The following is a 21888-nucleotide window of genomic DNA, read 5'->3' on the forward strand; positions in this document are numbered from 1 at the left end:
AGTTTTTGTGCTGTTATTTCGCACAGTTCTGTGTTGGTTATGCGCCTTGACCAGAAAATTTTACAAATGATACAGAGACACTTGTTTAACAAGTGTCACCTATATTTTCTCAATATCTTTTTTGTTAAAGCTCCATGTTTCACTACGATATAGGACTACAGGTTTTACACAGGTGTTGAGGATGTTGATTTTTGTTTTTCTGGATAGTTTCCAAAATAATTCTTTTTAATTTTTAAAATAATTTTGAATAAATCAAAAATGTCATTTTTGTGAAAAATTCTGCGACTGAGCGGCGGGTGAATTTAAAAATGAGATATTGTAGTAGTAAATAGAAAAAGTTTTTTTTTGTAATTTTCTGAAAATCTTTTTTTTTAACATAATTCAATTTACTTTTCAGATGTATACGCTTTATAGGTATTTGATGTGAAACTTTCACTGCATGATGTGCAACTTGCAGTATAGTAGTTTGAGAAAAACAATGAGAATTTCCCAATGCTTTATACTGCATACTATAAGAGCAGATGAATGACATAGAAACAAGGGGCCTTAACCAGCTATCTTCTGATTTCTAAGCCTGTACTTTTTGCCTCGGTATAACATACGGCTAAATAAAGTGCTCGTTCCAATTTAGTTCCTGCGAAGAAAAAATTTTTATAATTTCCATATTCAATATCAATATTTGGGTCTCTATGTCTGTTCTTCTCCCAACGTATTCAAAATTTGAATATTGTAAACACACAAATTTAAATAGTAAAACGATTTTAATAACCACTTTATTGAATTTACATTAGAAAACATTTTCTAAGCGAAATTGAAGAATCTAAATTTTAACCATTGATCACTTTTGGACCAGAAGTTGTTTGCAATAAAAGGCATGTTATCCTTATGTAAGTGAACCGAAATAATTACTAAAATCTTAAAAAAATCACAAAACATACAAAGACCTTCAAAATTTCAAAAATTTAACTGCAAATCTAAAAAAAATAAAAATTTTTTTAATTGCATTCGAAAACACCAATCAACATTTTGTTTACACAATTTGAAATTTCATACTTATTTTGGGGAAGGGGGAAAAAAGTTAAAATTAATTTTATAATGGATGGTATATGATAAGAGTTGAGTTTCATTTCAAGAAACTTTTATCTCAGAACAAGAACTTTTCAAAAAAATAATTCAAGAACTTGAGTAGCAGTAAAACTAGTCATATAAACTTTTTTTATATTTTTGTTGAATTTTAATCAAAAAATAACTTTTTAATGTTTAAAATATAAAATTTATGAAACCTGGTTATCAAAAAATGAAATTTGTAAAACAACAACTCTTCAGCCACAAAAAAAAAGCAGGAAAATCTCTTCTACACTGAACAACTTCTCATATTCTCATATTTTTTTTGAAAAAGTTTCAATATTTTTAGTGCATTGTAATAAATAAGAGAAAACATGAAAATAAAAAGAGCACATAAGAACAGGAAGAGAAATTTTTTCGTCTTTAATTTTAAAGATAAAAAAAAATATTTTTTTCTAAATATGAAAACATGGAACTTTTCTCTGATTCATAAAAATTTGAAAATTAAGTAAAAAAAGTGAAAAGGTACACAAAACTTTTACATTATTAACTTTAATTACAAGGCCGAATTCTGTGAAATGAGTATATAGAGTTTGGAACGCTTAGGAGGAGAATGAAATTACGTTAATGCTAATGTAAGATATTAGGCTTGTTTTAAGAAAGTCCCTCTTGTAAGACGATTAATAGCTTCAAGATGATGACTGACGCCAATAACTCCATTCAATACCGAAATGATTTTTAAACAGAATTCTGATAGAAAATGAAAGAAATACAATTATTTAAGGAACAGTAGGTACTCTTGGAAACGTATAACAGTTATAACAGAATATAACAGTTCGATTGCAGAAAAATGTTACGGCGGTAAGTGAAAAATATCTCGGCGACATTAAATTAAAAATTTTTGTGTGGCTGCATTTATTTACTAAATTTAAAACATGAGCTCATTTTCCGATTTTCACTTGTATTACAGCTTAAATTTTTATAAATAAACGAAATAACATTTCCACTTCCGTGACAATTCCTCGTTTTTTTTTCAGAAATTTCGGTAAAAGACACTATTTAATATTTCATAAAATTATTTAAAATAGCCACGAAATTTCTGCATTTTAATTTAGTCTTAGAATTTCGGCATTTTTAAAATTAATTTTCTTTACAAAAACCCAATAATTAGCGCGATTATCAAAAATTCTCAACGAAAACTTTACAGAAAATTTCACCAGGAAAAAAATCTTCAATTTATGTCTGCAATTTTGTATTTAATTAAATTCAATTTATATAAAAAAAAAGTCTTCCATACAATTTACAAATTATAACAAAAAAAAAACTGTTATACAAAACATACACACATTAAATGCAAAACAACTACACCAATTTATAAAATTTAATTTTAATTTTTCTTATAGATGCACATTTAGAGCGCAAATTTTATTCACAAAAAAGAAAAAATAAGAAAAACAAAAAATGAAAATAATTTCTTTTTTTTTTTTATTTCAAACTCTTATTGTTGTCCTTACCTGTAGGCTATGTAGTCTGCAAAGTAAAAAATAAAAATTTATTATAAGTGCCCTGCAATAATAATAATAATAATAATAATAAGGATTATGATGACTTGACGAAAATAGCCATGTACAACAAGTAACACGGCAAAAATCTCTTTCACCTTAAATCTAAAAAACAAAATTATTTTTTTTTTTTTTTGTTGTTAATCCATTCATCAGAGAACATAAAGAAACTGGGCAATGTTATGACCTGTTAAAAATCAAGATTGTAAATAATTTTTACTGTTGTTGCTTCACTGTTCCTTGTTCTTGTTGTTGTTATGCTGTTGTTGAAGAAATAAAGGATTTTATAAGCGTTTTCACTTTTTTGTTCTTGCTTTATCCTTATTTTTTCCTTATTTTTGTTAATTTTTCAGATTATTAGGCTACAATGTACCTTTTGTTCATATTTTTATATAAAATTTATTTAAAAAAATTTTTTTTTTTTGTATTTTAACATCTGATATTTTTGTGTTTTTCTTCTGGTTTTCTCATTTTCTGTTTTGTATTGTGAATCCTTTATATTTTTTTTTTTTGTAAGACCATAGTATTTAAATTGTAGGTATATGCAAATTTAAAGGATTCATTTTATTTTTCTTTGATTTTTTGTTGCTGTTATACATGTACTTTATTCTACTGTGCTCCGGCTAACCCCATATTATTGTCTACACATTTTATATTTTCTCTCTCAGAACCACTCCCTACATAATATTTTCAAGGTATTTCAAATTTTATATTTTTTGCATGAATATTATTACAGTACGTCGGGATGTTTCATTTTTGCCGTAAATATAAATTAAAAAAAAAGAGTAAAACAAACCTGAAACACCAGTTTACCAAAAAAAAAAAAATTTTTTCTTTTTGCGTATACGAACAAGAAAACCTGGATAAAAAATCCGAAAAAAAAAAAAATTTTACGTTTTTAAATCTTTTGACGTATTAAAGAGGGCACACACTTGAGAGCTCTTTTGAATAATATGAATAATAATAATAACAATAAAAATAATACTAATAATAATATGTAGGTCAGTTGTTTTTATTTCTCTGGATGTTAAAGTACCTATGTATGTATGTATGTATGTAATAATTTTGTATGTAGATGTAATTGTGTTTATTTATAAGTGGTGTAAGGAAAATAATTCCATGATAATTTATTTCACTTGACGGAAACAAAAAATTTATTACTGAAGTGAATTTTTTTGTTTTACATTACAATTGAGAGAGGAAAATTATTAAAATTACAGAAATTAAAACAAAATTTTGAAATATTGATTTCATAGCAGCTCTTAAATGATTTTAAAATATGAATATTATAATATTGTATAACAGTAATGTTTTGTATAACAGATTAATTTTGTATAACAGATAAAGTTTACTCAAGATTGATTGTCTCTTTTTTGCTCTTCTAATTTGACAATTTATTTAATTAAGAGAAGATATTGTGAGAGAAGAAAAGACTGTGTATGCCACTGGACTTATTTCGCATTTGCTACTAATATTATGTAGTCATAGTCACTAGTGTCATGACAGTTTAACACTGTTTTACTTTGTGAATTTATTTAGTAGCAGAACTGATATTTTATTTTTGCACTATAAACTATGAGAGAATAAAGTTTAAAAAAAATTTTTTTTTTGTTTCTCACAAAAGGCATCAGTTTCCACTATATTATTCGTGTAAATTTTTTAAATTTGGAAATGTTCTCTTCTTATAATTACTGTGGTCTGAATGAAATTTAACACAAAAAAAAAAGAAACAAATTTTCACATATATAGGAATTTTGGATTTTATATTCATGAATATTTCTTAACAGGGATGGATATAAGAACAAGCCCCTTCTTATATAATATTTTTAACATTCCTTATATGTAAAATCTTGAAGTTAATCGATTTGATATTACGAGTATTTTGTATCATGCTATAAAAGATCCTCCCATATCTTTATTTGTTCTAATAAGTGATAATTTGTTAGCCTTCTCCCGGATACATGTAATTAAATATGCAAATTATTTGAATTATATTAGTAATTTTGTTAGGAATTTTATGAAAGTAGAGTAAATATTATTAATTTTGTAGCTGAGCTACGCACACATAATCAAAAAATATCGAACGATTGTGAGAAGTCTTGTGAGAAATTATTAGTTCATTCTATAATTCGAAAAGCAAGACGTACCTGTAATATGCAAAACTGTTTTGTGATATAATGGAAATTATGAGTTTTCAAATTTGACAAATATATTTGACACATCATTTGACAAATCATTTGACATTTATTTATATTTTAGAAAATTACATAATATTATCGATGAAAATTATTGTTGATTATTGTTTTGGAAATAATTTCCAACAACACAATATAATAAAATATGATCATAATCGATAGAGAAAGACAGAGATATTAAGTAACAGGATATAAAAAATGAAGGAGTTTTTGCTCTTTTACATTGTTTTTTTTTTCTGTCTTATTATTATATTTATTGTTATAATGGCTTCTCTCATTACAATTTTACTGTTGTTCTTACTGTTTTAAATACAAGAATTTTGTAGTATCATTTTGAATATATTTATAAATATGAATGTGTATGTGTTTATAGTCTTGTACATTAATATTATTCTGTTGTATAAACATACTTAAATTTTATTGCTCCTGAAAAGCATTATTTGCTTCTCTCCTGAAACCATAAATACTCGGAAAATAAAATTTGTATAAAATAAGGTTTTTGGTTTTTTATTTCTGGTTTTTTTTTTTTTGTAATTATTCTGGAGAAAAAGACCTGAAAATTATTAAAGTTACCTTGAATCAAAGTTTAATTCGTATACTTTTTATGGAAAAAACCAAATATAATTTTTTTTTTTCGTAGACTCAAGTTTCGTTTTATGTTTTTTTTTTGTGGTTAGTAACTTGCATAATTAATTAAATATATTCTTTTAATGTGAAATATTTTTGAGACTAACAACAACTTTAATATTAAATTTTATAATATAAATGAAATTCATTCGAATGCGAGTAGAATATTAACTGAATTTTAAGATCCTAACTTACTAGCAAGTAACATAAACCGATTTCACAGAAACAAGAATCCATTGCTTTACAAGGAGACATCATTTTAAAGGTTTCAGATAAACAAACTTTAAATAAAATTAAAAGTCCGTTCAGAAGTCCTCTACAACTTCAACTGTGCTTCAGCAATTCTGTCAAGAATCACTCAGAGAAGATTTGAAGATTTCAAGATTTGAAGCTAAAATTGCAATCTTCTTTAACATTTTTTAACATTTCCTTACATGTAGGCAACATTTTGACTTTGAACAATCAAACAATTTTTTAAAGTGCGCTATTTTCTGTTTCCTTTTCACAATCGAAAAATTAAATAAAAAAAATTTTTTTTACCAATTATCGGAAAAAAATTAAACAAAATCAAAATGTTATAACAATTTACCGCCACTGCCATTAAATTTAAAAGTTAAAAACTTGTACAAATAAAAAAAAAAAAAACAAAGGAAGGAAGAAAAAATCGAATTTTCAGGATATTTAAATGGAAAACTTTTTCTTTCTTATTTAAGAAGTAACAAAAAATATAAAAATCATAAAATTAAAACATTTAAAGTAAACAAGTCCACAAACTATGCGATTGATCCCCATGATGATTTCATAAAATCATCGGAAAATACAGAATCCAAGTTTACATAATGAAGAGATTTAAATTTGTTTTTAACTAAAAGGTCCAATTTCTATCACTTAAGGTATAGATATAATAAGAATATTATTGGACAATTAAAAATTTTGAATATTCACATGTACTGTTCCAGAATTTGAGCACTTAATTCAAATTTGATTTCAATTCTGTAATTTTAATATTAACGCAAAATAATCTAAATGAAATTAATATTTCAAGCTGAAACATATTCCATTGAATTGTGTACTCTGGAGTGTATCAGAAAGAACCTGAGGAGGGGGCAGGATTATGTTAGACAGTGACATAATCACGCCGTTTTTGGTACTCTCTCTTGTCTGATGTACTGGGATCCAAACTGCTAAAGGAATGCGTTGATACCCTTAACGTCCTGGCTAGGTAAAATTAGGTATCTTTAATGGGGATACCAGAACAATACGGTATAAACGGAAATGAGAGAGCTGATGGTCTCGTCCGGAGGAAAGCGTCAACTCCTTTCATTGGGATGGAGCTATGCTTTGAACTGCTAAGGACAACGATCTTGCGAACGTTTAATGGTTGGAAAGAACGGGCCAGGATCGACCATTTAGGAAATTGCTCGAGCCGATCTCTAATGAAATTTAAAATGAGTTAACGTCAAGACAATTGCCAAAACTGTGCTTGTACCTTACATATTATTACAATACTTACATTAAGATCTGATAGCGAAGAACAAGGTATATGAAATTTCTAATCAACTTCCAGTACATTGGCAAATCTGAACTGCTGAACTCAACGAAACGAACGATAGAAACTAAACCTAATGAAATTTATACAGATGTAAAATAGTAACGAAATTCTTTCCCAGAATCCTTTGTTATTACGAATAACAAAAATAAAACGGATTTGAATGTTGAAAGAAATACGAGCAACCAGCCTATGTAAACGAAATGAAGTTCCAAAAGTATGTCAAAAAAAAAAATATTAAGATATCTTCTTATCGATCTTATTTTAAACTTATATTTTAAATGTCTTTCTTTGAAGTTTTGAATATAAATTTTGTCAACAACATGGCATTAAAATATTTCCATTCTCTATGTTTCCATTAAGAAAAAAGCCGAGCCGTGCCGCCGTATATTAAATTTGAAACTTTTTTATTCTTATTTTTTCTACTTTTTTGTTCGCTCTCTTGTCATACATTTTGTTTAGAAACGCAAAACATTTTAATGTTAGAATGATTTTTGTTCACTAAAAAACGAAAAAATTTTTTTCATCTTTATCTTCATTTTTCATTTATTTTTTTTCAAATGTTCTTCTTGAAACACTCTTAGGGAAGTTTCAATTTTACGTTTCACGTTTTGAACGTAAATTTGAGGAGGACAAGATTATTGTAACCAATCACGTAATAACGAAAACAATAATTAAATCAGCGTGAACAGTCTTAACTTGACAGTCATAATTCTGAGAAATGAATAACAGATAACTAACAGACTAACGGGAACTCAAAAATGCTGCGCACTTATAATAGAAAAACTTTTAAATGAGCTCATTACAAATTAAGCTTAGATTTTTGGTTTTTGTGTCAGAAAAATTCAGAACCTCGTTTTTAACCCCGAATTCAATTTTCAATTCATTTTGGTTGTTGTCTTGGATGTGGTCTTGATTATTGTGTTGAGCCACATTTTCTCACTGCGGACCCTCAGTGTTTCTGTATTCCTTATATGATCAGGAATTATTATTTTATTCCTCTTTAATTTGTAAATATTTATTAGTTGAAATTTTATCAAAAAGTTTTCTAAAAAAAAAAAAAACTTTTTCTTGTTCTTGAGCTTCGTTTCTTGCTTTATTTTCGACATGGGTATTATTTATACTTTTATTCTTTCCCGAAAAAGTTAAACTGCTAGAGCATGCTATTGCAAAAAATCTAAAAAAACACAAAAAAAAACCAAAACATTTTATTTTTTTATTTGTTTACTCTTCTTTTAGTAAGAAACTAGAAATGAAAAAAAAAAAATTCGAGCCTCCTTGCGGGCAATATTATTCTGAATAAAAGTGATAGGAGTAACAGAATATTTTCTAGAGATGAAAACAAGGTCAAGGTGAACACGAAATTTTTATTAAAAAAAAAAAGTATTGTTGGTAACCAATCTTCCATAATATGAGATTTAACTTTTAGACTCATAAGCATGCCTGAAAATATGCTTACAAATAATTAAATTTCAACACTATTTAACATTTTGAGTGGAAAAGAAACCAAAAACGCATGAAAATTTATATTAAAATTTTTAAAGAGATGAAAGAAATGAGTAAGAGTAAACAATTTCTTAAGTAACATAATCTTTTGTGTGCACTCCTCGAACATACGAGTACACTTTTCAATTTATAATATTTTCCTTAGACTTGTTCTTATCTTCTCAAAACCATTCACAAGGAATGGCTAAAAAAATAGAATCGGATGATTTCTTAAGAAATATGACAATCTCTATTTTCTTTTATAATCCACGTTCTACTAAAACATCTCTTGAACCTAACTAGCGTTTGACACTGAAATAAGGCTTTGATTAATTCGGCTGTTTTGTTTAAAAATGTAATAAACAGTTTACAGCAACCGGATGGTTTTCAAAAAAAAATTCCATAGAATTTCACTAGCAAAAATGAAGCAATTTCAATGTAGCCATTATGGAGCTGTTCTAAAATATTTTTGACAATAAATTCGTACTCACAAGCTTGGAAAGAATTAGAAGGTGAAGAAAATTTATTTCTGGTATCTTCTAAGAATGTTTAAACTAAATCTGATTTAAATTTAATTCAAATCTTTTCAAAACCTACCAAAGTATACAAGTTACATGTGAATAAAATTTATAAAACACATAATTTATTAAACCGCGTCATTGAAATTTTTCACCATAATATTCTGGGGCATTATAAAATCGATAATAGTAGCAAATTGTACCAATACATCAAAATTCAATGTTAACCTTAAAATTTATTACAATCCAACAATAAACTAATAAAAGTGTGTTCTTCTTTTCACCTTTATTATTTGATTACTTTACGACATTACGCATATAGAAAAATTTTCATAGCCACAACATACATAATTCAAAGTGGCCCCATAATCTTTTATTCCCGCTCGTTTTCTATTATATTCTGTGTAACATGTGTAAAATACGAGCAATTTTTTATGTAAACAAAGAACACCTCCACTCATCATCATCATCGTCTTCAGTTCCAGTAGTTAAAAATTCAAATTTTTTTTTTTATATTTTGTTATTCTTTTTCAGTTTGCAATTAGAAACCAAGAAAACCTCAACATCAATAATAATCCAATAAAAAAATTAGAAATTTTATTTTTTGTTGACGGTTATAGGTTTGTTAGGTTTTGTTGGATCATTGTCGTTTCACAAAGCATCAATATTGCAAAAACACCGCTTGTGGACGCTGCTTACTTTACTTTCAATTTGTTTTTTTTTCAGTGTTGCATTGTACACGCAACACAGATATTTTTGTTGATTAATTTGTGGTATGTGTGGCATTAGAGCGCCTTTACAATAGAAAAAACCTACTAGTAAAACCAACAAAAGAAAAAATTCAAAAATTTCTGGTGTTGGTGTATTTTTTTTTTTGGAATTTAAAATCTGGTGCTTATATTTTTTAATATTGATCCATGAAACTAAGTTAGAGCGAGAAAACACAATAAATATTTTTAAATAATAGAAATTGACAAAAGCAAAAAAGAATGGAAAACAAAGTCAACACTGTGTCGAATTGGTTTTGATTTCGAATATTTTAGCAATAGTGGAACAAATTGTCTTTTTAAGGACTTCCTTAAATTGCCGCTCTTTATTTGTGATTTCTTTTAAGTTATTAGTAGTGTAGGCGCTTCTATACTCTACTCTGTACTCTGTTACTCAGCTACTCTGCCAGATATTTGTTTATTGATTTATGATTTAATTAACAAATAGAAGAAGAAAATTAAAGCGTGAATTGAAAACTGTAAATTTGTCGTATATTTTTTATGAAAATCTCTATATTTCACAATGGGGAAGGAACGAATGCGATAAATAAAATTGAATAGAAAATTTATAGATTTTTTGTGTATTTTTATGACAAGTTGAATAACTTTCAAGTAATTTATGGCGGGATTTCAAATAAAAAATTTTTTTTTTTTATTTGGAATGCAATTTTTTTTTTTGTTTTGTGAACTTAGTAAACAAAATTTTTTTGAATTTGTTTAGAGGAATTTTAAAAATTTGATATGGAAGTTGAATGGGCATTGAAATTTTTTAATTCTCATAAAGTCAGAGAGAAATTGTTGAAATTAACAAACAAATTAAATGAACTATCCCATACAGGACAGGTGGTTTGGCAATATATGAAAAAAAAACTGATTAATTTAGAAATCTATTACTGCCTCTGTTACAATAGTATTTAGTAGGAGAGTAACATTCAATAGCGTGTAGCTGCAAGGGTTTGTTTTTACCTGCACATTTCAATTTTTAGCAATTCATCAGCATCAGGTTAAAAAATTGGTGAAAAACAGAGAGTTATTTAAAAACTACTTCTGTTTAAAGGGGAAAGAAATTTCTTAGTGCTGGGGCCTTTCTATGTAATTCGATTTTCCTATTCGGAAAAATAATAAGTTAGCACCTATCAATTCGTATTGTATCACCTTTCCATTTCTGCAAATACGAAAATTAAACTACATAGTAAGGCCGCTGATCCCAGAGTTGCAAGTGATTTTAATTTTTTATTATATTTAAAACTTTAGAACAAACGCTAACTTCTTCATTACGGCAAACGAAATTTTTCAATGAAGGTTTTTACGGAAATTCTGATAGAAATCCAATCAATTTTGTGAATTAAAAGAATCTGTTCACTAAGAATTTATTGGTAATCTTAATCTCAATTTAATAAAAAAAAATTAATTATTTTATTATTAATTGTTAAAACTGCTAAATAAGAATGTAGGGAATTCATCATGACTAGCTCTCTTGAGTAAAACACCAAATTGATTCTCAATATTGTTAATTAATGATCTTGTTTTCGTCCAATTTATTAAAAATTAAGTAATCAATAAACTTTTATTATGAAAAAATTTTTTACATTTCAATTTAGCTACTTAAGAATTTTTAGTGTAATTCATTGAAACCTCTTCATTTTTATAATTATGTACATGAAGAGTCTGTTATTACTCGTATATTGTCCTTCGAATTCTTTTTCATTTTATGTGAATAACACTAGCTTTTTCCTTTTTTTCAAAAACAAAATTAATTCGTTGGCATAATGCAATGTTTTTCAATTCCTCTTAAAATAAAAAATATATTTTGCAAAGTAATTTTATATTATTAACCCTTTACTGCAAGTGTTGTATAAATTTTAAAACAAAATTAATGGCATTATTCGGTATTCTGCCTTACTTCCGTTATAATTATGTTTTGTGTGAGTTTAATATAAAATTTCCTCCTTTAGAATAAAGTTAATTGAATTTTGAATTTAATAGCCCTTACTAGAATTAAAAATTAAATTTCAAATTTTTCAAAATGAATGGTAAAGATAAGAAAATTTCGGAGTATTAAATTTTGAATATGAGCAACTGAACATCTGATGTTGTTAAATATTTATTTATTTCTAAAATCTTAAAAAAAATTGGAATTAATAGAAAACCATGCCTAATTTGCAAATTTTTTAACTATACGTTGTTCAGCCTGTTGTTTTGCATACGAAATTAGGAACCAGTCGTTCAATTAGTAGCTAATAGCTTTATTGAACTGTTCTTAAAGGATAGTCGTAACAATTAAATATGCTATATTTCCTAATTTTTTAACTACGTAACAGTTTAAGCCTATATTGTTTTGAATAAAATGCTAGGGACCGGTGATTTATGATTAAGTTGCATATGAAAATGTTGTGAAAGGATAGCTGTAATTAAGAGTCGCCCAAATTACACCCAATACACGTTTCCTTACCAATTAAAAAAAAAAAGAAATTAAATTTAAATTAAAATTAAATTGCTCACTAGATGTTCGACAAAAGCTTAGATTTTATTAAATTAATTCATGTTTCCTGTATAGGGTTAAAAGAAAATTAAAGTGATACTGCACATTTATTCTCAAATTCAATAGTCATAGAAAATATTGACAATATGTGAATCGTCGGATATTATTTTGATTATATAGAAAAAGCAAAAAAACAATTATTATTTTGTAATCATATCCTTTAGAGCTCTAAATAATCGCATATATGGATGTACGTATATGCTTTTAGTTTTCTCCTTCAAATTAATATAGAAAATAATAATATGCTTTTAGAAATGGAAAAACAGTTATTCAAATAATATACATAGAATAACCAAAATGATAACATTTTCGCATTTCTTACTTTTATTTTATTTTTACTTTTAAAATATCCTTAAAATACATTTAATGGTAATATAAATAAAATATTGTTATGTAATTATATATATATATATGTGTATGTGCTCTAATAGCCTTGCTAAATATTATATAATGTGTTCTCATATATATAATTGTGTATTTTTTGGAAAACTAAAACATTTAATTCATACATAATAAATATAAAGATTTTATAATAGAAATATTATATAGAGAAAATATTTTGTAAAATTTTCTAAGGATAATAGTGAAAATAATGTTGATATTTTTGTTTTGAAATGATGATAACAGTATGGTATTATTTACTCTTATATCCAATGAAAATTATACTTGTATACAAACAAAAATCATCATTATTCTTCTTTTAGATTTATTTGCTTCTTTTATTGTTATAAATTCCATTTATATATAGGATCTATGGATGTAGTCTAATAATCTAAAATGTTTTTTTCTATTACAATTTATATTTTAAATGGAAAATTTTGTATTCAATAGCTTTGATATGCAAGTATAGTTATTTTAATATTTATATTTTGTTTCAACTATTTTTAGGATAGTAAACAATATAAGAAATAGATTTTCTATACAATCATTCAATAGCAATATTATTATAATTTTTTGTTTCGAATATTTTAGAAATTTTCACGGAAAATAAACGTAGAATCTCTAATTGTTAATTAAAATTCTGAAATTTTTTAAATATGTTGAACAAATTTCGAAGGAGTTTTCCTTTCATAGCACAAATTCAAATAAGCTACATATTTGGGCCAAGCAAATGATTTTTTGCTACTCAGTACGTTTCCTTTGCATTATTGTAAAACACTTCGGTTTAAAACTTTGCTTTGTTACCAATATTTTCTTCTTTTCGTAACATATTCACATATTGCATACTTCTAGGGGATGTAAAACAGAAAATTCAAGAAAAGCATTGATAATAATAATTGATTTTATATAGTAATCTGCGTTATTTCATCTCATTTACTGCGTTATTTCTGTACTTATTCTCGTGACAGAAAGGCAGAAGGACTTTTAAGAAGGAGAATTACTTGCAGCTCTTAGTGAATTTTTCAAATGTGCATCTTGTTGCAACATAATTTTTAATACAAAATTCCCAGAATTGGATTATGCATAGAACTCTACAATTAACTAAAATTTCATATGAAAATGAAGGAAAAATAATACAAATCCTTTATTTATTTAAAGAATAAAGTTGGGTCAAACCAATGGTTTCTATTGTAGCACTTTTCCCTTCAACAAGTGAAAATTCTGCTTTTAAATACAGTTTATGTATAGCTATCACACTATTAAATTATTTTCATTCATATACAAAACTATTTCGAGGATTGCATATATTTAGGATGACGCATATATGCAGTCTTTGAAATAAAGCAAAAATTAATATAAAAAGGGGTTAACATAATGCTCGATTTTAAGGGTTAATTGTGTGAGATAAGAAAAATAATTATATTTTTTAATTTCACGGAATTTACCGTTAGCTTTTTGCGTTTATAAAAATTTGGAAAAGCCTGCGGTTTCGGAAATATAAGGTGTCAAAAATTCAAATTTTACGAACTTCAAGAGGTGATAACTTGAGAGGGGGTGGAGATGGAAAAAAATTTTCTTCTAACAAAATGAACTATTTATTAATATCTAAAAGCTTCTAAAATTTCAAGCTTCTACAGTCTGGGGTCTAGAAGAAAAACGACATCAAAAATTTGGAAAAAAAGGACTTTAAATAACGGTAAATTTAAGCGGCCATTTTGTTTTTCTTAAGTTGAACTATAGTATACCGCGCAGAGGGAAGCAAGCCACTGCCTTTCTGCGTTTGCAAAATTTCAAAAATGCTTATGGGTTCATTGCAACAAATATTTAAAAAAGGCCATTTTTAGGGTTTTGGGGGGGTATAACTTCAAAAGGGGGGGGAGATAGGTAAAAATTTTGTTCTACGGAAATAAGTTTCTGTGAAGATCTATGTACGTATTAAATTTCAGCTTTCTATCTTCAAAGGTGTAGAAGTTTTGTAAACGGACAGACGGACGGACGGACGGACGGACGGACGGACGGACGGACAGAGTGAAACTAATAAGCACTTTTTTCAAAAATTTTTTTGGAAAAATGCTAAAAAGGAAAAAAAATCTAGGTAAAATACCATTTTCATAATGATTTTACACGAATATAACAAATGCACACAATGAATTACTCACTTACTTCTTGAATATTTTAATGTAATTTGGAAGCTACTTAATTCTTTCAAATAAATACATTAATGTATTACTTTAAAAGACAGAGAGAAAAAAATTCTATTTAATTATGTAACATGTATGAATTTATATGAACGCATGTGTGTGTCTGTGTACTGTTCTATATACACTTAAAGTAATGTAAATTTCCTAAAATTTTATTTTACAGAAAATTATTTTAATCCAAAGTGTTGAAAATAAGAAAAGTATACATTCTACGTATGTTTTTACCCGTACAAGAATAATACAAAAGTAAATTTTAAATTTGTGTTAAGAGTAAATGGAATACAAAGTAATTTATATATAAATGTATATTTCTATATACATATATGAAAAGATTTAAGAATTTGTACTTATAAGCAAAATTATATAGAAAATTTAATGTAGATTTGATATTGAAAAGAATAATATAACACAAAGTAAGAAATTTCATTAAAGGAGAATAAAAATATTAATCTAGTTAAATAAGTTAATCTATATAGCTATATTTTAATTAGTTATATTTACTTACTTACTATAACATTGATTCTAATTATTATACTTTCATATAATTCATATAAATTATGTTTTTGAAACAGTAAAGCCAATTGCGTTCCTTTTTCAATACACATTTAAATCAAATTGATTGAGATTTGCTGGATCCCGAGCATGGTCCATTTTAAAATTTATAATTACACGTATAGTATCGTAAATTCCCTATATAGAAATATGTATAAATTTCCAAATTCTATAACTTATAACTCCTTAACTCATTTTTATTCATGAATAATTAAAATAATAAAATACTGGACCCTGAGCATGGACCGCTCTAAAAATTGCCACTACATTAGCTTATATTTTCTTTTTATGATTCAGATAATCAAACGACAAAGTATGAATGAAATTCATGGAGATCCAGTGAGCAGTTTTAACACAATTTTGATTGCGTTTAAAAAAATTTCAATCAAAACATTTTATGACAGGTTCCAACTATTTTCTCGAATGAAACGGTTTAAAACGATTAGTTGTTCTGTATTTTAACGTAATATTTTAAATTTCCAGAAAAATTTTAATAAAATTTTTAATCGGATAATAGATGAATTCATATTAATTAAGAATTTACATATTTTATAATTATATAAAAGACACTTAAAAAGAAATTCATTTAAATTCTGAAAAAACGTAATGGGGTTTAATATTCCATGCACACAAATTGCAGGAATAAAGTAATTATAGTGAAAAATATAAGGGAAACAATATTTCTTTACTTAATTAATGAGTTATTTGAATTTATTTTCTGGTTTACTTCTCCTTTACTAAATACTCAATAGGATAGAGTAGAATATTTGCCTTGGGAACTTTTGGAAAAGCTTTAAGCTACAATATATTTTTATGAAATCATTGAATTATATTGACGTACCTGAGGAATTGCAACGAAGTGATAGATCGAAACAAATTGTCATGCTTAAAACTTTGTCACTTCCTTTACTATAATTGAAATCGTTTGTAGATTTCATACAATACCGAATATTAAAGCAGAATAATCCAGTTTCCAAAGGATAAAATATAAAAATCTATTTTAATATTAAAAAAACCTTTGAAAAAGTAAATAATTTTTTTACTACCATGTCACTTAACTTCATTATGGAAACATCTAATGTGTGTATTTAAACCTATATGTATTTAATAGTGAGAGCCATTTTCATATATAATAGGAGTTAACACTTGTATTCTACTTAAAAACTAAAAGAGTTTTATTAAAAAAAATTAAAATTTTATTTTTTTAATTTAATTTTTAAATTGAAGTGTTAAACTCTTCTGAAAATGAAGAAAAATTTTCTTCCATTTATAATTAGAATTGTAAGTTGCAGTTAAATTGTATAATAATATTACGTTAAAATTGCATGAACAATATTCGCGTTCCATTTCGGAATATTCGACACTCTAAATTTGCAAAATTTCATTTGTGTAATCTTGCCAATTACAAAAGCAGCCATAAGGTAGTAGTCGAGAAGTGCAATCAAATCGGCTTGCTCCAGTATGTTTTTAAATGGAAAATCGATATAAAATTTTTAGCTATGTATATAACAAAATTTCTAGTTTCATTCAAGTTGTTATACATACACTGGTTCTAGTAGATGCCATTATATTTGAAAATAGGAAACAAATTGGATATTATTTAAAATTATTGATTAATTTTTTGCTCTAATATAACAGAAAATCAATACTTATTTTGTACCGTTCCCAGTAAATGTTATACTAGAGTGTTGCATACCCTTAAATAGAACTCAAACATCATATACGTATAAAAACGCACATCCTTTATGCATATTTCATAATATTTTTTAAAATGCCATTTTTGTTTTCACAAACATCATAATTATGTAAATATTATGAACTTGTAGTTTTAGAGCGTTAATATTACTTTACTTACATAATAATTATACACACACTTTCATCTCTTCACATAATATTATAATATTGAGAATGAATATTTAATAAGAGATTAAACAATTGCTAAAATCTAGGTTGCTTGGTTTATACAAGTTTTATCTGTAAAATAGAATTTCAGAAAAAAAAAATAGTAGCGCATATAGCAGCTGCTAAAGCACCTCTTGATCTTTAAAATTGCAATTTTTTATTTATAACTCCTAGGTTTATGAATAGTAAAGTTTTAAAATATAAAGTCATAAACTAATACTCGTATTTAAATAAAGTAAAAGATTATATAAAAATTAATTTTATACACTTATAGCAACACAATTTTTAGCACTTGTGCATTTACAGTAGGAAAATAGGATAAATTGAAATCCTGTTGGAAAAGTGAGTATTAAATATGAAGTTATAAGATCTTTAATATTATGTGTAAAATGCTCAAAAAATGTTAATACAAACAAAATAAGCATACATTTTTTAAATAAAAGTGCATTTTGTTTCAGGAAAAATTGTAAAATTGATTTAAAATTAGTGTAAAAGTGTTAAGATTCTTAAGAGGATCGTTATTGCTCAACAAAAATTGGATATTTCAGTGAGCAAAATAGTATTATTGCCCCCTTCATTATTTGAAACAGCTCGCAAAATCGAACATTTTTAACTGCTACATTTTTCATAGTTAATGAACGTTTTCCATGGAATTCAATAAGAAATCTAACTAATCCTTACTTTAATTTTAAAAATATTGCTAGATATTAGAATATATTGAAAACTTTCAGCTAAACTCCAAAATATTTAAAAACTTATTCAATCTGAAGGGTCCTGGCTAAGATAAAATCAATATTATATACACTAAATGTTTGAATAGTACAAGTAGTACGTTATTAGAATTTTACTTTGCCGTCATGCTTATCTCTCTCTTTGATGCCTATCCAGTAATAGATGTTAGCTATCAGATGTATTTCTTGTTACAGCTATTGAATTCTGGATAAAATGCTCTTATACTCAGATCGCCAATATTTGATACACCTGTCCTAATCATGAAATTTGCTTAAGATCAATGCCTCTTTTTCCTTCGATCTTACCCTACAGGATGAGCTGAAGGAGTTCGTATTGCTGACCTCGAAATACATGTCCAAAGTATGTTATTTTTCTTCGTTTTATGTTTGTTAGAAGTTCTCAATTTGAACATATTCTTCGAAGAACTACATCATTTATGAAATCTTAAGCATACTCCTATATAACCACATCTCAAATGGCTCGAGCCTATTCATGTCGGTAGTCCTTAACATCCATGAGTCAACGTTTTTTTTTTTTTTCTCCTAACTCCTCTTGGGGGCATAGGGCTTCCACTTGACATCTCCATCTTGTTCTATTTTGGGCTATTTGCTTGACTTGACTCCATGTTAGACCTCCGTTTTCTAGTTCTGATTTTACAGATCTACGCCAGGTGTTTCTGGGGCGTCCAGGTCTTCTTGAACCCTGCGGGTTCCACTCTAAGCTCATTTTAGCGATATTATTGGCGGGTTTACTTAGAGTGTGCCCAATCCATTTCCACTTTCTTCTTCTTATTTGCCTTCCGATAGGTTCTTCGCCTGTTATTATCCAGAGGTCTTTGTTGCTTATATGTCTTGGCCAGAATATGACGCATATTATTCTGAGGCATCTATTGATGAATACTTGCAACTTTTGACTGGTAGATTTTGATGTTAGCCAAGTTTCGCTGCCATATGTCAGAACCGATTTCACACAAGACCGGAATATTCTGACCTTAGTCGTTCTGGATATCTGGCTACTTTTCCATATTGGCTGCAGTCTACCGAACGCCGCTCTTGCTTTCTTCAGTCTGTTGTCTATATCTTCTTGGGCCCCGCCCTCTGGTGTTGTGATGATGTCCAGGTAGCAGAGGCTGCTAACGAGCTCTATTTGTTGGTTATTGAGTTCCAGACTGGCTGTGCTAGTAGAGTTTATTTTCATCGCCTTTGTTTTGTCTATGTTTATTTCTAATCCCACAAGTTTGGCAAGTTTTTCAAGGTGTTTTAATTTGCCCTGCATGTCGATGATCTTGTTGGACAGACTCTAGATCATGCCCCTTCTCTGTGAGCAGACAAGTTGCAAGATGTTATCTAGCACGATTATGAAGAGCAGCGGTGAAAGTGGGCAACCTTGTTTGACTCCTGACTGGTTAGTGATGGATTCGCTTATTTTTCCTCGGTGTAATACTGCGAGCTCGGCTTCTTCGTACAGTGCTTGGATCAAGCGGATTATTTTGTCTGGGGTTCCGTTATCTCTTAACGCTTTCTATATTGCATCGCGCTTAATTGTGTCGAAAGCCTTCTTGAAGTCTATGAAGAGCATGTATAATGGTGTTCTGTACTCTATTGATTGTTCGACTATGATTCGAAGCGTATTTGATTGATCGACACAACTCCGATGCGGGCGGAACCCAGCCTATTTTTCACGTATTGTTTCCTCTAGTTTTTCCCTTAAGCGATTCTGGATAATTGTTGCCAAGACTTTGTATGCTATGTTAAGTAGTGTGATGCCTCTCCAATTATCACAGTGAGTCAAGTTGCCCTTTTTTGGTAATTTAATGATAAGGCCCTTTTTCCATGACTGCGCAACCCTTTCTTCCCTTCAAGCTTGCGAAATATGTGGTTCTAATAGTTGGGCCATAGTTAGTGCGTCTGCCTGAAGTAATTCCACTGTTATGCCATCACTGCCTGCAGCCCTGTTATGTTTGAGTTTTTTGTATGACTGTTTTTATTTCGCTAATATTTGGGGGATCTTCAGAAATTCTTAAGTGTGTTTGTCTTCTGACTGGGTTACTATCATGCACTTCTTCGCTGGTCGTATGTGTTACGTTGCTAATTGTTTCGAAGTGCTGTTTCCATATTTCTATCTGGGCCTCTTCATTTGTCACTAGGTTACCGCTACGGTCTCTGACAGGGCGGGTTGTGTTTTCTTTTTGCCCGGTGAAATTATTACTTATTCGGTGCAAGCCACGCATGTTGTTCTGGTTGGCGTGTTGCTCCGCCTGGGACGCCATCCTTTCGACTCAACGTAGGCTTCATAAAACTTCATAAAACGTAGGCGAAGTTCTAAGTTTAATTTTGCGCTGCATAAAACTTTTTTATACTTAATAAATGCATCATGTTTAAACTATGGTTCTCACCGCTCTCCAATCTATCTAAGTAGCTGCTACATAATTATGGCAAATTTTTAACAGAACCAAATTATATAGTTAATTAATGTCTATTATCCGTGTTCAATCATTTTAAATTTTCACTAAATACACAAATGAAATTATATAAAAAAAAAATCAACCTAATGTGTACCTTAACAATTATTTTAGCAGTGCACAAAAAAAAACTATAAAATAAACTTTTCTTTTTTTAATTCACTTTACTCTGAATGACTCTTCGAATTTATATAAGCGTTTTTAATTAAATATTTTACTTCACTATTTTTTTTATTTCGTAATTACATTCAACACTTTATAAATAAAAATCAAATCATATGCTCATCATCTCACCTATCCATTAAATTTGATACACTTTTCATTCAAATAAAATAAAATAAAATTAGTGTTCTCTTTTGCTCACAAACGAGATCTACTTTTTTTTTATATATGGAGTAAAAATTTTTTATATGGAAAAGAAAAATGAAACGCTACACTTTCAATTTAAAAAAAAAAAAATAAAAATTTTCACTTTTTTTCCTTCTTATTTATATGATAAAAATATTTTAGTATGAAAGAGATAAAAAATTAAAGAGGATCAAAAAAAATATAAAATGTGATTAGTTTTTGTAATTAACAATTTGTAACGAGTTTGATTATCGTATAGTCCATCTATGGTAAAAAAAGAGAAGCAGAAAAAAAAAATAAATAAACAGTGTATGAATTGCGGGAAAAAAGAAATAGATTTAATAACAAAAAGTGATTAAAGTTGAACCAAACAATTTAAGGTGGTTTGTAAATTACACCAAAAATAATCTAAGAATGGTAACTTTAATGCATAGTTTGTGCATACATTAAAAATCGTACTATATTGAAAAACAATAGAGATTTCCATTATTTTAACTCGTTAATAGTTTTATAGCTGCGTCACTTTTCCCGATTTAAACACAAAACACAGTGTATTAGAGCTCAAAAATATCGAAGCATTTATTTATAGTAAAATTGACGGCAGTCACCCCGCTTCCTTAACCCAATAAATAGCAACTGAAATATGACTCTATTATGACGGCATGCAAATGCCCAATACTCTACTTGAGAGTAAACAACGCATAAATGATCCGGTATTATCTTATTTAATAATAAAATTCGGAGCTAGTCACTCGCCTAGTTAACCCAATGATTAATAAAACTGAATTACGACTTTATTACAAGGGTATAAGCCCTCTTTACTTTATTTTGACTGTTTACTTTATCACATTTTTTTACTCCACCTTAACATCAGCGCCACAATTGGTAAGTTTTACCAGTTGAATATTCAATTGAGTTGAGGTTAAATTAAAACAAATTTAATAATTTTTGCACATTTAATTAAAAATTGTACGTATTGCACAATTTATTAAAAATTATAG

General features: G+C 27.6%; 1 protein-coding gene across 1 annotated transcript; it reads right to left on the minus strand.

Moving 5' to 3' along the window:
* Positions 1 to 18597: 18597 nt before the first annotated feature.
* On the minus strand, positions 18598 to 19353 carry LOC129619379 (uncharacterized). The gene has a single exon (XM_055534629.1). The coding sequence runs from the start codon at positions 19351 to 19353 to the stop codon at positions 18598 to 18600; it is 756 nt and encodes a 251-aa protein (XP_055390604.1).
* Positions 19354 to 21888: the final 2535 nt, after the last annotated feature.

Source organism: Condylostylus longicornis, unplaced genomic scaffold (assembly GCF_029603195.1).
Source record: "Condylostylus longicornis isolate FDR11 unplaced genomic scaffold, ASM2960319v2 ptg000013l, whole genome shotgun sequence".
In the NCBI taxonomy this organism is placed as follows: domain Eukaryota; kingdom Metazoa; phylum Arthropoda; class Insecta; order Diptera; family Dolichopodidae; genus Condylostylus; species Condylostylus longicornis.